At 48.0% G+C, this 14,866-nt stretch overlaps 1 protein-coding gene across 5 annotated transcripts in view; it reads left to right on the forward strand.

Moving 5' to 3' along the window:
* Positions 1 to 14,866, forward strand: part of ATXN7L1 (ataxin 7 like 1) — a 248,047-nt gene that overhangs the window by 84,281 nt on the left and 148,900 nt on the right. For all 5 annotated transcript variants that reach the window (XM_043588617.1, XM_043588618.1, XM_043588620.1 and 2 more), the window contains exon 3: positions 2,043 to 2,147. In XM_043588617.1, coding sequence (XP_043444552.1) covers positions 2,043 to 2,147 — 105 coding nt within the window. The remainder of the gene's footprint in view (positions 1 to 2,042; positions 2,148 to 14,866) is intronic.

Below are 14,866 nucleotides of genomic sequence, written 5' to 3' on the forward strand. Positions count from 1 at the left end.
TATAATGTCTTCAGGGTTCATCTATGTTGTACAGGTGTCAGTATTCTGTTCCTTTTCGTGGCTGAATAGTATTCCATTACCTGGTTATAATAAATTTTGTTTATTCACCAGTTGATGGATATCTGGGTCATTTCCACTTTGGGGCTGTTAATGAATAATGCTACTATGAACATATGTGTACAAGTTTTTGTGTGGTCATACACGTTCATGTCTCTTAGGCCACATAACTAATTTTTCAACACTGAATAGCGGATCGTGTCACTTTTTTGCTTAAAAAAACCTTCAGTGGCTGGGGCGCTTGGGTGGCTCAATTCAGTTAAGCATCCAGCTCTTGATTTCAGGTCACAACTCAGGTCATGCTCCCAGGGTTGTGGGATCAAGCCCCATGTCAGGCTTCATGCTGAGCATGAAGCCTGAAGCCTGCTTGGGATTCTCTGTCTCTCTCTTTGCCCATTCCCTGCTCGAGCTTTTTCTCCCTCTCTCTCTCTCTCTGAGAAAGAAAGACAGAGAGAGAGAGAGAGAGAGAGAGAGAAGAAAGGAAAGAAAGAAAGAGAAAGAAAGAAAGAAAGAAAGAAAAGAAAGAAAGAAAGAAAGAAAGAAAGAAAGAAAGAAAGAAAGAAAGAAGAAAGAAACCCTCATGGGGTGCCTGGGTGGCTCAGTTAAGCATCTGACTTCAGCTCAGGTCATGATCTCATAGTCCATGAGTTCAAGCCCCACATTGGGCTCTGTGCTGACAGCTTGGAGCCTGGTACCTGCTTTGGATTCTGTGTGTGTGTTTCTCTCTGTCTGCCCCTCCCCACTCACACTCTGTCTCTCTCTCTCTCTCTCTCTCAAAAATAAATAAACATTAAAAAACATAATTTAAAAAACCTTCAGTAGCTTCCCTCATTTTTTTTTTTTTATGTTTATTTTTTGAGAGAGAGAGAAACAGGATGAGCAGGGGAGGAGCAGAGAGAGAGACACACACACAGACTCTGAAGGAGGCTCCAGGCTCTGAACTGTCAGCACAGAGCCTGATGTGGGGCTCAAACCCACCAACCATGAGATTATGACCTGAGCTGAAGTCTGACACTTAACTGACTGAGCCAGTCAGGCGCCTCAGCTTCCCTTGTTTTTAAAATCAGGTTCAAAACCCTTACTTGGTCCATAAGGCTTACAGCTTCTGGGCTCTCGCCCTTGTCCTCCTGTTCAGCTGAGAGGCTCCTTAGACACACAGAACTTCCTGCCTTGACTGACCGGGACTTTACCCCCGCCCCCCCCCCCTCCTCTGGCCCTTTGTTTACTCCCAACCTGAGCTCTCAGCCAAAATACCCCCCCCACCACCTCCTCAGGGAAGCCTCTGCAATGCCTCTGGCCAGGTTGGGCCCCCATGCTCTCATGGGACTCCTCCCTACATCTTAGACCCTCAGTTATAACCAAATGATGGCTCGTGTGATTATCTGCTTTACATTTCTCTCTTCTGCCACATAAGCTCCAGGAGAGCAGGGCTCATTGGTGTTCATCAACTACCCACGCCCGTGGCACAGTGCCTGGCACACGTAGGCCTTTGGTAGATATCTGTCGGATGAGTAACAGTTAATGATGGCCCTTGTTTTCAGGCTTCCTTTTGCCTTGGGGTCAAAGGTGATGGGGAAACAGGCACCTCACCCAAGTGACCTCTGCTTCGGCAGGAATGGATCTGGGGGATCCCCCCATCCTAAAATAACTAGCTCCCCATCGGGGGCCGGCTAACACTTGGCCCCTGTGTCAGGACAAGGTAACACCCCCCGCAGATGGGACTCGCAGCCTCGCAGCACCTCTAACACGCGGGGTTATCGCGGTCCGACCCCCGGGCTACGATGAGCAGGGAGTCCGCGAGGCGGCAGCTCCTGCGGGTGCCAGGAGCTGCGTCAGGACTAACCCCGTTCCCTTCCGTAAAGATCATCGCCTTGCTGCGCGTCTCCTTTGAAAAGCTGCCCCGGAGGAAATTGCAAGAGGAAACTGTGCACCCTCTGAGACTTAATTGCTTTTTCAAAAAAACCCTGTTTTCATTTCCCCCACAGATATGCACTTATTTGGCCATTATCCAGCACATGACGACTTCTATCTCGTAGTGTGCGGCGCCTGCAATCAGGCCGTCAAGCCGCAGGTTTTCCAGGCGCACTGCGGTAAGTGGACCCCCGCGCCCCGCGACGCGTTCGCGGCCGCGCCCCTGCGGCTCCCACGCGGGGTTGGCCCCGTGTCTGCTTTAGGCCGGGGCGCCGGGTAGGCTCTTCCTGCGGCCCTGCCTCTGCTCACAGGGCAGCTGTCTTAGGAGCCGCCGTCCTTCTTCGGAAACGCTCAGGCCTGTCAGACCAAGTGAGAGAAACCCTGCAACCCGTTTAGGGAAATGGAAGCCCGCGGGAGCCATCCGCCCAGCCTTTCGGTGGCCTCCGAAGGCGACCAAAGGAAGGGAGGAGCAGGGCCTTGAGGAATTGCTCCTGCAGCCTGACACCGTGTCCCACTGGCAGAGAGGGCCAGACCGGGTCTCCCCGGGTTCACATGAGGAGGGGCTGGAGCCGAGGGCAGCCCAGTGTGGGGCTGTCGGGGCCCTGCCCCAGGGAAATAAACGCCTGGTACTTAAAGCCTCAGGTTTAGTTTCTCTTTCTCCAAGAATGCTCACTGTTTGTGTGTGGGAACCTGCTTTCCCTCTGTATCGTTACATCCTTGGTCTCACAAATTCCCTTCAGTAGGTCAGCAGCGAACCCTAGACCCCCTTCCATGCGGGTGCCTACAGCAGAGAAAGTCCGCCTGCCCACCCTGTCAGGAACGCGCAAGCAGCTGCTGACCTTAGGCAGGCAGTTACTTAACCTCTCTGGATGGAAGTTTCCTTATCTTTAATTTACATGGGACGTTGGACCAGATGATTTCCAAAGCTGTGATATGTTGTGAATTCCAGAACGGTTATTTCCCAATCTTTTTATTTAAGCCAGACTCCCTTTTGATGAACGTAATGTCGCAGTGCCCTCTTTTACTGTTACATCTCAAAGCACGTTACATGTTGTGCCTAAAAAAAAAAAAAAAAAAAAAAAAAAAATCAAAGCAGTAATACTATTGAGCATGCTTTTGTAAATGAGACGTCTCCCCGTTTCTCACACTCAGAATTTCTGACTTTCCCCCACCCCTTCAGTTATCACTATTCTGTAATAAGTAGGTTTAAAATAAAGGGAGTTGCTTGTCTGAGCTCTTCAGTAAATGTATTTGGGCCTTTAGAATAGCTTTTATGTATTCCAATATCATCTATGAATATGTATACATGTATATGATATATACATGTCTAAATACATATAATCTATCAGTGTGTGTGTATATATAGTGGCCATATTTTCTGTTGTTAATACACAAAGAGAATCCAGGATTTAGGGGCCCTCTGCAAGACTTTCTTACCTACACAAGGCAGAGAGAGTCCCCTACTTAAAGTGCCATACAGAAAGCTCTGTTTTCAGAGGCCAAGTCTCCTGACGTGCCTGCAGCCAGCTCTGTGAGCTTGAGCTACTTGCTGAAGGTCTCGGGGCTTGGATTTCCTCTTCTCTTCCATGAGGAGTGATTTCCACGGGTGCTTCTAACTCTAACATTTTCATTTCTGGCTGAGTGAGCATGAAAGGAGCAAGTTGTGTGCTCGGCACGAGCTGACCTTCTTGCTCAGTGCTCTGTAGCAAATGACCCTCCCTTCCTCCAAGAAGAGAGAGAAAAGGTCAAACCTTTCCGACAGGAAACTGTCAGAGACCGAGAGGTGGTGCCACCAGCTAAGGTGACAGGTGGGGGAATCGAAAGCAGAGCAGCGGCAGGAAGATCCCACACAGCTAGTGGCTCAGTGAATCACCGTGGAATCTGTGTGGCCGATTGCTTCTGTTGGTCTCATGACGGATGATGCAGAGGCTAGATCACCCCGAATGTGATGGGCATTCCTTCATTCACAGGGATGTGCTGCTGTTGTGGGCACTGGGATATGCCTGCGAACAAGACAGACGAAAATCCCATAAGCCATCAAAACCTTCCCTGGGAACTTAATCCACTGGCAGAGTCTTTGATGGAAGGAACCAGAAAGGGACCTCGGACCCCACTATGCCCTGCAGAATTCTGCCCAAGGCAAGGAAGGCCTCAACTAGCCAGTGAAGGCAGCCTCTAGGGCTTGGCTCTGCTGACCCACATGCCTCCCTCTGTGCTAGGCCTTTGGGTTAAGGAGCCAAGTCGAGCTTAGGGGGATGGCCAACAGTTTCGTGGCTATTTCCTCTAAGCAGTGACAATTAGTCTGGGGGTTTGGGGTGACTGACCCCATCACTCGAAGCCCAGACTCCATTGGGCTTCTTGCTGAACCAGCTGATAAGTAGTGATGGGAACACAACCACAACTCAGCAGATAGAGGCCCCAAAACCTCCCTTGTCTTTCAGGTGTGTGTCCTGTTGATTCACAGCCAATATTTATCACGACCAAGAGAATGCAAGGCAGAGCTCAGAACCACAGCAATTCTTTGGGGGCAGTGAGGATTTCTTAGTTTCCCTGAGAATTCTTTCTATGCTTTAATGATATTTCTTTTCGTGCTGTTTTATCTCCTATGACTAGCCTTGCTCTCTTCAACAAGTTAATAAGAATGACACTGTGCTAAATGCCAGGTACTGTGCTGTGCACTTTCCCTATCTTTGAGTATGTAATCCTCTCAACGGCCCTACGAAGAGGTAACAGTATGATCCCTGTTTCGAACGTGAGGATGCCAAGGCTCAGGAGCACCCTGCCTGAGGTCTCAGAGCTAGGCAGGTGTAGAGCCTGATTAGGAATGCAGGCAGCATCACTCCAGAGGGAGGGAAGTACATAGTCTGCTGGCTTAGCCTGCAGCCCTCACTGCCTGTCTGCATGCCCTCCCTGCCCTGCCCCCTCCAAGACCCACCCCATTCAATCACCACGTGGCACATGAGAGTACGGGTCTTCAAACTCTATTTTATTAGCAGCAGAGCTTTTGTTTTTTCCCAAAAGGAATCTCATAAAGAACCCCTGATCTATAAATATATATGCAAAGCAGACCACTGGGGTTGAACTTTATATAGGGGCTCGAACCCCACCTACCCGGCCTCTCCTGACTCCCAACCTGCCAGGGCTTCCATAGAACAGCCTTTGCAGTTTGTTGTGATGGAGAGGACGTGGGGTGGGAGGCAGACAAAGCAATTCACGTTAACTGTGTGACCTTGGGCAGGTTGCCTCTGTCTTTCCACCTTGTCTGCCTCACGGAGTCACTGGTGCACAATAACTGGTTTGCAAATACACCCAGAGCCCGGGTTCATTTCCTCCCTCTTCCTGCATGGCCTCATTCCCCATTGCCCCCAGTTGGACGTGATTCATCCCTCTTAGTATCCATAGACTTCTGTTGTCCTGTGCCACGTCTCACCTTCTGCCGTGCACTTCAGTTATCTGTGGATTGTGTCAGCACATCTGCTGGCTTCTCGGATCCTTCCAGGACCAGGGATGTGCATTTTTAGCCTTGTGTTCCCAGCCAGCCCCCAGAAATGAGTTCATCATCACCGGCCTGACCCCAGGAAGCAGAGCTATGGTGCAGGGAGAGACGTAACCCTGGGGCCAGTATGCCCGGGAACAAAGCCCAGTTCAGCCCTGCCTGGCCCTGAGACCCTGGACTTGTCACGTTTTAAATGACACAGGACTGGACGATATGTTCTCTTAGAAACTTACTCATTCTCAGTACGTGTGATTCAGCTCCTGGGTTTTATGGATCCTGGCATATACAGGGAGATGGGTGAATGGCAATATGCAAGGTCTCAGTGCCCTGGGTATTTAAGTGAAATTGAAAAAATACACACGTGTATTTAGGCATTTGGCTCTGGGGGACTTTGAAGGTTGATGGTAATGTGAAACATTGAAAGCCATAGTGGAAAAATCATGAATTTTGTAGTCAAACAGACCCGGGTTAGAATCTTGACTAACATTTACTCTCTGTGTAACCTTGGGCTAATTACATGACCTTTCTGAGCATCATTTTCCTCTAAAATGAAGGTGACAGTTCCTGCCTCGCAGAGTTACCATGAGGAACAGAGATATAGTAGAGTTTTCTGGCACATGGGAAGGAAACAAAGAAAGGGGAGCTATTATCGTCAATAAAGTATGGCTATTTCTTATTAAGTTGAATGTTTCTTATGAAAAATGGGAAAACCGATTCGGTCAGATGCGTCCTGTCTTCATGTCTTGCCCCGTCTCTGGGGGCGTGCACACTGAGGTCAGCCTACAGTTGCTGGCCTGTGATTCATCTTCAGCTTCATATACTCTTGAAGACAAGAATTGTCAGCCTGGAGATGATTACATTTCCAGGAGTCCCAAGGGTCTGGCTTTATAGATATGGTTTACATGCACATGAGGCCCCAGTGTCAGCTCCTTTGGAAATGCCGCGAAGCTCCCAGTACCTCTCTGGGGCCCCTGCCAGGGTCCATCCTTCTCTGGTCACGTGGCTGTACAGAATCCCCACTGCCAGGACTCTCTGCATTCCCGTCGCTCCTCACTTTGGGCCCCACGCTGATGTCCCAGGTATAAAAGGCCCTGTGCTTGGCCTGGAGGCGAAGGCTCTTTGGGGGCCACCTTCTGAGCCACCCCACCTGTGTGGCCCCTTGAGGTCTACTTCCTGAGTCCATGCAAGGGTCCTTTAGATGCTTTTTAACCCCCTGCTCAGAAGATCTAGGATTTTGAGGGATAGCTTTGTTTCTGAAGCCCCTTAGGTGAGTTGATGAGGTTATTTAGGGATAGTCACAGAAAGAGGGAAATGGAAACAAAAAGCCTCACCTTGGGAGCCCTGATCCCACTCAGCAGGCATCCCTGTCCTCACAGCTGTCCAGCCCAAGGTGTAGCTTAATATGCTGCCATGATGTGACTGCCTCATGGTTGGGAATAGCCTCTCTGGAATAAGTCTGCTTGGAATCAAGTTCCAGCACAACCGTTTATTAACTGTGTGACCTTGGGCAGGTTACTTTGCCCTGCCCAAACTGTGCTTCAGTTTCCTTATTCTTAAAATGGGTAGAGTGGTTTACCTCGCAAGGTTGTTGTAATGATGAAAAGAATTTGCATTTGGAAAATACTTAGTACAATTGTGAAACAAAGTTTGGTTACAAAGAGAAAAGTCGGGGGGCACCTGAGTGGCTCAGGGAGTTACGCGTCTGACCACGGCTCAGGTCCTGATCTCGCCATTCTTGAGTTTGAGCCTCATGTTGGGCTCTCTGCTGTCAGCACAGAGCCCACTTCAGATCTTCTGTCTCCCTCTTTCTCTGCCCCTCCCCGACTTGTACTCTCTCAAAAATAAATGAACATTTAAAAAATAATAAGAAAAAGAGAAAAAAGAAAAGAAAAAAGCTGGGGCACCTAGGTGGCTCAGATGGTTAAGCGTCTGACTCTTGATTTCAACTCGGGTCATGATCTTATGGTCCGTGGGATCAAGCCCAGTGCAGAGCCTTCTTGGGATTCTCTGTCTCTGTCTCTGTCTCTCTCTCTCTCTCTGCCCCTCCCCTGCTCGAACATGCGCACATGCTGTGTCTCTCTCTCTCAAAATAAATAAGCATTTTTTTAAAAAAGAAAAAAGAAAAAAGTTATGCTGTCATTAACCAAATGATGAGCGAGCTGCAGAGCTTTGTAATGAAATCTTGTCCCAAGGGTCTTCACTTGTGATGAAAGCAGAGTAGGAAAGTGATGCGTGTGACTCTTCCTCTTATGTCAGTGCTGCTGTGGGTCCCACCCTCATCCCAGAGAGAGCACTGCTGCCATTTTTCCAGAAAGACCATTCTGTGTGTGTGGTATATGCATGCAGGTGTGCATGTGTGTGTAGGGGTCTCATCAGTGTGCACAGGCATGTATATAAGCTCAAAACGAGGTGCAAGGTGCCTCCCATGGAAAAAATATTTTTATCACATTTAGTAGTTGCACACCCCTAACAATTAGGAATATTGCAATCAAAGAGAAGAATAATAGGTTTGAGTTGTAGTTTTGCAATTGGGCTGAACATTTAGGAAGTTGTAGGATTTGTCCAAATGAAAGGAGGATGATTTATTTTCTCTCCTTATGTCCTAATATGGTTGCATAATGTCCTACTGTCCAGCAACACTGTTCCCATCGGGGCCTGGATAATGCTTTGTGCGGTGCTGTGCAGGGTGCTGAACCGTTTTCCTGGCCTCGATCTTCCTAGATGCCAGTAGCTGCCCCTGCCCTCGGTCATGACAACCAAAACTGTCTCCAACCATTGCCGGTGTCCCCTGAGGGGCAAAATTGCCCCCAGTTGAAAACTACTGCCATAAAAGATAACACCTCCCTGTGTCATAGCGTATTCTGTGCTTTTCTATATTTAAATTCTTCTCCACATTAAAATGAGTGTGTGCGCACACACACATGAAGCCCAGAAATAACTACTGTGAAAGCACACACACGGCAGCATGTAGAAAGTTTACTATTTCAGCTTCCACGGAGCTGGTCACCAGGACAATTTCCCATCACGTTCATATGCAAAGCATAAAACAAGCTATCTTATAGACCCATAAGCTGCAGTTTTTCCCACCTCAAAATCAGAAAAGGAGAAAAAAGGCAAAAGAAATAGCATGTTCATGATACACACAGATCCTTCAAATTCTCTTGGCCACATTTGGTGCTTGTTCTCCAAGCAGAGAGCCATGCAGCCCCACACTCCATTCATCAGACAGAGATAATCCCTGGATGTCACCGCCACTTTTAAAAAAAGTGTATTAGAACCAAAGAACCTAGATGTCATTCAATAGAAGAGGATTAATTTTTCCCCTCTTTCTCAGAGAGGGCTTTTTATTCCCTTTCCTGATTATATTTTTGAATGCCCTTCAAGTTGCTGTTTTGCATGTTGATGGTGATGCAGTAGAATTTAATGAACTGTGAGCCAAAGCAGAGAGGCTGAGCGGGAAAATGAATGAGTGACAGCGACTCACCTCCATTCCTTCCACATGCATCCAGATGCCAGTGTCAGCTGGGTACTGAGAGCAGCACAGCCCGGCAGCACGACACGTGGGAGCCTCATTAATGAGGTTCCAGGGTTTCCGGCAATCGTTCTTTTTATTTTGTCTATCTCCAGGTGACCCCTAGTTGAGGAGGAAACAAACCATTTGTGCTTCTGAGCCATAGAGAAGGCCAGTCCCTCTGAGTGTCAGTGCCCCCTGGGCTCCTGGGGGATCATCTCCAGCTAATTATCCTGCAGGACTTCCTTTCTGAAGGTGTCGATTGCCCCTGCACAGCTGTTTGGGTTTCGGTGTCAATTCACTCGGATTTGTTTGTGGAGATTAAATTTCCGTTTGTTATTATTGTTCGTTGCCTTTTATGAGAGTGGATTATTTACACCAGAGAAGTATGAAATAATTAAAGGAAATGGTTGTCATCGAACATCTTCTTTGTCGAGTCTGACAGCACTAATCAATAAGGTTTGGCTAGAGCATGTGAATCTGTGCAAACTTTATTTTGTCAGTAGGATCCTTTTTTAACTTTAATTTGATGACTGTACCCCCGATCCAGACTGATAGGTCTTTTGCGCTCCTTATCATCAGAAACAGTATCTGTCATTGTTTCTTCCTATTTCATCTTTCCATCATCCCTGGTAAAGTGTGGATTGCGCAACAGGTCCTGAGGAAATCCCTATAATAGATCCTACAGAGATCCCCATGGAAAGAATGACGGACGGACTGATTAACAAATGGGCTATACCTTAAGTCAAGCATTACATCTGAGAGAATCTACAACAAAGTAGGACTACGTTTTGCACCACTTCAGATGTTTATATTTTGCACTTGCAACTGCTCAAGTTACAGTTAATGCCAGGTCTGGAACAGAGCAGGTTGACCTGGTCCCAAACCCCAACTCTTCTTGGTCCTTTGCCAGTGGAAAACAACAGTACCAGTAACAACAATGATAACAGAGCTAATACACATAGTAAACACTTAGGAGCTAGCCTTATTATCGTGCTGAGCCTTATTATGTGTTAGTTAATCCTCCCACCACCCTAAGGTCCGTGGTCATATTATCCCCATCACACACCAAAGGAAAGGGAAATTCAGAGGATTTGAGACATTTGCCTAAGATCAGCCTGATGTAAGTGGCAGAACCAGGGTTCCAACCTCTGTCTGACTCAAGTCACTTTAACCACTGTAGGGATTGAATGTTTTGGGTCTCCCCAAACTCCCTGCAATCCTGTAACTAGACCGGGATACAGAAAGGTCGTTGTTGTCCCCTGTGGGACACTGCACACAAAATGGCAGGTGCTCTCGGGCAGCTGAGCCCCATCTTTCTCACGTACGCTGCTGACCTTGTCTGCTTACCGGCATGGGTGAAGAACTTGGGCACAATATTGAGGGACCAAAGAAGGGAGAAATAAATCAGCTATGGTGAGTATGTTTAGAGCCTCAGCCGCAGCATTTGAATAGACCTTTACATATCAACAAGTGAAAAGGAGGGAGCTTGTGGAAGAGGTGGAGAGGGTGTCCCCATCAGTTCTGCCTGCTAGGTTCTCCTTTATCTCCAACACATGAGCATATCCACAAGATGCACCAACAGGTGATTTCGTCTAAATCCACTGAAATTCCCTTTTTGCATGTTTCTGTGAATTAAGTAGAAATGTGAATAAATAGCAGATGTGGGGTGCCTGGGTGGCTCAGTTGGTTAAGCGTCCAACTTCAGCTCAGGTCATGATCTCATGGCTCATGAGTTCAAGTCCCGTGTCAGGCTCTGTGCTGACAGCTCAGAGCCTGGAGCCTGCTTCAGATTCTGTGTCTCCCTCTCTGTCTGCCCCTCCCCTGCTCATACTCTGTCTCTCCCTCTCAAAAATATATGATAAACATAAAAAAAATTTTTTTTAGAACAGCAGATGTAATGGTTCAGCTCAAATTTCAAGCTAAATCAATAGGATCTTCATAACCTTGGGATTATTGAATTCATCTTTAATTGAAAAAAAAAAAAAGCCCTTCTACTTGCAATCTCATCAAAGCCTGTTTCTTGAAGGCTGAGTCTTATGGATTCCCTTCTTCAGAGCCCCGTGGCTTTGACTCATTCATTTATTTGGAACATATGTACGAAGCACCTACAACATGGCAGGCGTTGTTCTGGTGCTGCAGGTGCAGTGGTGGCCAGCACAAATGAGGGCATGGCTTTCCAGAAGCTTACGTTCTGCTAGGTTAAATGACATAAACAACAATGCAATCAAGTCATATGAAGCATGTCCCAGCAGAGAGCACAGCAGGAGAGGTGAGTGGGGACAGAACGATGGGGCCTTGGAAGCCAGAGTGCAGAGTGCGGGTTTTATTTTGGGTTCTGTGAGAAGACACTGAGGGCACTGAGTGAGCGAAAGACATAATCTGGTTGGTATTTTTAGAAGATCACTTTGGCTGCTTGGAGCCTGGGAAACCTCCTAGGGACAAATGCAGAGCTGTGCAGATAGACAGAAAAGGATAAACTTGAGGTCCGTTCTGGAAATGGAGCTGACAGAGTTTGATGATGGGCTGAATTAGAAAAGAGAGAGGTCAACATTTAGGATTAGTTAGCAGGGGATTTGGCCAGTGATCTGGCCAGAAAAGCAGCAGAGGATGACGACATGGAAGTCAAGACAAGAAAGAGTTTCGTAGCGTTTCTTTCAAATGCCAAGAGGTTGAGTGAGCGGAGAAAAGAGAGGCAGCTGCTAGATTTGCCATCATAGGCTGTTAGTGACCTTGACAATAGCCATCTTAGTTGTGTCTTGAGATTTTTTTTCCAAGTGCAGGTGACTTCGTTTTTACATCACTGATAGACCTCTTTTTAGGCTGATGGTGCCCTAAGTGTTTCGTCTACACTTGTGCTGAGCTCAGCTGCCTCCCACCCAAATCGTCAGCTGGTCCCTCTGTCCCCGGCAGCCCTGCGTTCTGTGGGACTGATCACTGTGCATCAGGGTCACCTGAGAACACTAGATGTCGAGTCTTCTGCATCCCTGAGTCCCAGCACAGAGCACATTTCCTGACTTGCTACACAGTCAGGTAGAAGGAAGGAGTGCACCCTTCACTTCTCCAATATTAGCATACGTGATGGCTGTTACAAATGCTTGTTGACTTGTCCCATTTCTCTCTCTCTCTTACATACATACACACACACACACACACACACACACACACACCGGACTAGAGGTAGTTTCAAGAAGCCAGGAACCCTATTGTCACGCTCACATCTCTGTGTTAATACTGAGCGCTGAATATACAGTTGGTGCTCAATATACTTCTTTTTTTTTTTTTAATGTTTATTTATTTTTGAGAGAGACAGAGCGTGAGCAGGGCAGGGACAGAGAGAGAGGGGGAGACAGAGAATCTGAAGCAGGCTCCAGGTTCCGAGCTGTCAACACAGAGCCTGATGAGGGGCTCGAACCCATGAACCGCAAGGCCATGACCTGAGCCAAAGTGAGGCACTTGACCGACTGAGCCACCCACACGCCCCTCAGTATACTTCTTAAAAAATGACTCTTGTGAGAAAGGAGGGAGGAAGCAAACAATGAAGGAAAATTGGCTTGCTGTTTGTGAAGAAGCCAAATCCCACCTGTAAACGAGTATATTCATGTAGCAGATTCTACTCCTTGAAAGAGAAAGACTGTCTCTGTTCAGATACAGTTGGAGAGGCTGCAACGGGGAAACGACCTTCCTCGCTGAGCGCTCGGGAGGCTGCCGCTTTGATCCCTGACCACAGCTGATTTCTGGAGGGCTGTCCCTGTAACGTGACCCCCGGCTTCTGACTCATCACTGGCTACACCATTCCATTCCTGAGAGCTGTATCAACCGAGGAAAATTAGGGGAACAGTCATCGCTTTATTTAAATCCAAGGAAAGAATGTTGCCAGCACTGATTCAAAAGGTCGCTTTGCAATTCTCCCCGTCCTGAGCCATGAGAAGAGCAGGATTTCCCAAGCAGCATTTCCTCCCCGGAGCAGAGAACCAGCACTCCGAGCGCTAGAGTTTGGGGTGACCGTGTATGCACGGGCAGCACAGCGCTCAGATCCCCTCCGGAGGTTCACACCAGCTGTTAGTGGATTAATGTGCTCTGAGGTCTTGGAGTAAAAACCAGAAGCATCTCTTTCATTGTGGAGTCTCATCACTCTTAATTTATTAGAAGTCAGCCACAGGCACTGGGTAGTAATCATCATCATCATGCATTTTTGTTTCAAAAATGTGGCCCCAGACACAATTCCACTTCATCCCGAGCTGGAGCAGAGAAACCTGGAGGAAAAACTGGCCACAGAGAGAGAGTCCACTCCCCGCCCCCCTACACACACACACACACACACACACACACACACAGCCATGTGCACTGTACTTTATGAACAGAAGGGCATTCAAGGGTGTGGTGATTATACATAATTTTCATCTCACACCCTGATGCTGGGGCCCAGCTCCTGTCTAAGCTGGACCCCTGCTGAACAGTTGTCCTTTCAGAAGGGCCTCCTCTCTCAAGGAGTTGATTTTCCTTAGTGTTTTGCTGGGGTCACTGAGAGTCAGTTACCTCCCAGAGCATCCCATACAAGGAGCCCATGTATAGGTTCATCTCAGGGACTTTAAAGAAGGTTCCAAGCTCTATTGCTTGTCTTAAAATGTTTATTTATTTATTTAAACATTGATTTACTTATTTTAACGCTTAGTTATTTTTGAGAGACAGAGCGTGAGCAGAGGAGGGGCAGAGAGAGAAAGAGACACAGAATCCGAAGCAGGCTCCAGGCTCTGATATGTCAGCACAGGGCCCAACACGGGGCTTGGACTCACAGACCATGACATCATGACCTAAGCCAAAGTCTGATGCTTAACTGACTGAGCCACCCAGGCGCCCCCAGCCCTATTGCTTCTAAAATCAAAGTGGTTCTCCCCATCGTGTGCACATTTACTATGGCAGATTTCTTCTCCCCTCCTCTGGAAAAAAGTGCTGTTAAACTGATTTGACTTCTTAACAATTAACGGTGTCCTGGAACAGAGGAACTGCTGCAGCGGATGGTTTGTGGCGGACTTTCCCCGTGGTCTTGCACAGAGCCGGGCTGTTTGGAAAAGTATGCCAGTTTGGCAGTGCAGGAGCCGCGTGGGAAATAAATGGGTCTGGGGGAGCATGTAGACTGGGGGTAATGAATGATGAGAGGCTGAGCCAACAACTTCACTGGGATGAATCCTGCTGCACATGGAATGAAGAACCTTTCTTCCCAGAGAAAGCAACCATAGCCTTTGTTTTACAAAACCACAGCTACAGATTTCTGTCCCAGGTTTGGTTTCTGACTGACCCTGGGACAGGTTTGCTTACTAGCATCGCAGATGCTTTGCTTTTCTCCCCCAGGAATTAGTTCTTCAGATTCCTGAGTCTCCTACAGAGGTGCCTGTGGCTTCGTTCGGGTTGTGCCTATGGTTCCTGCTCATCGCCCTAAGTGGCCTTCCCCACCCCACGCGTTACCCTGTGCAACAAGTGCCTGCCTCCAGCAGGAGAACGCTGCACCCCTGCCATCGGTAGGGTCGCGCTGACGCCAGCCCAGACTGGCCCCCTCACTCAGTGACCCGCATTACCATCAGCTCTGGGCGTCATCTTGACGGCACTATCTGCAGGTACATAGGAGTCAGGTTACCAGTGTGTTTAAGAATGGCAGCTCTTAAGGGCACCGGGGTGGCTCAGTCGGTTGAGCATCCAGCTTCAGCTTCGATCATGATCTTGTGGTTCGTGGGTTCAAGCTCCTCATGACAGCTGTGCTCTCAGCTCGGAGCCTGGAGCCTGCTTCGGATTCTGTGTCTCCCTCTCTCTGCCCCTCCCCTGCTCACGCTCTCTCTCTCTGTCTCTCTCAAAAATAAATGAAAACATTTAAAAAGAAGAAGAAGAAGAAGAAT

This window comes from Prionailurus bengalensis, chromosome A2, assembly GCF_016509475.1.
Source record: "Prionailurus bengalensis isolate Pbe53 chromosome A2, Fcat_Pben_1.1_paternal_pri, whole genome shotgun sequence".
NCBI lineage: Eukaryota > Metazoa > Chordata > Mammalia > Carnivora > Felidae > Prionailurus > Prionailurus bengalensis.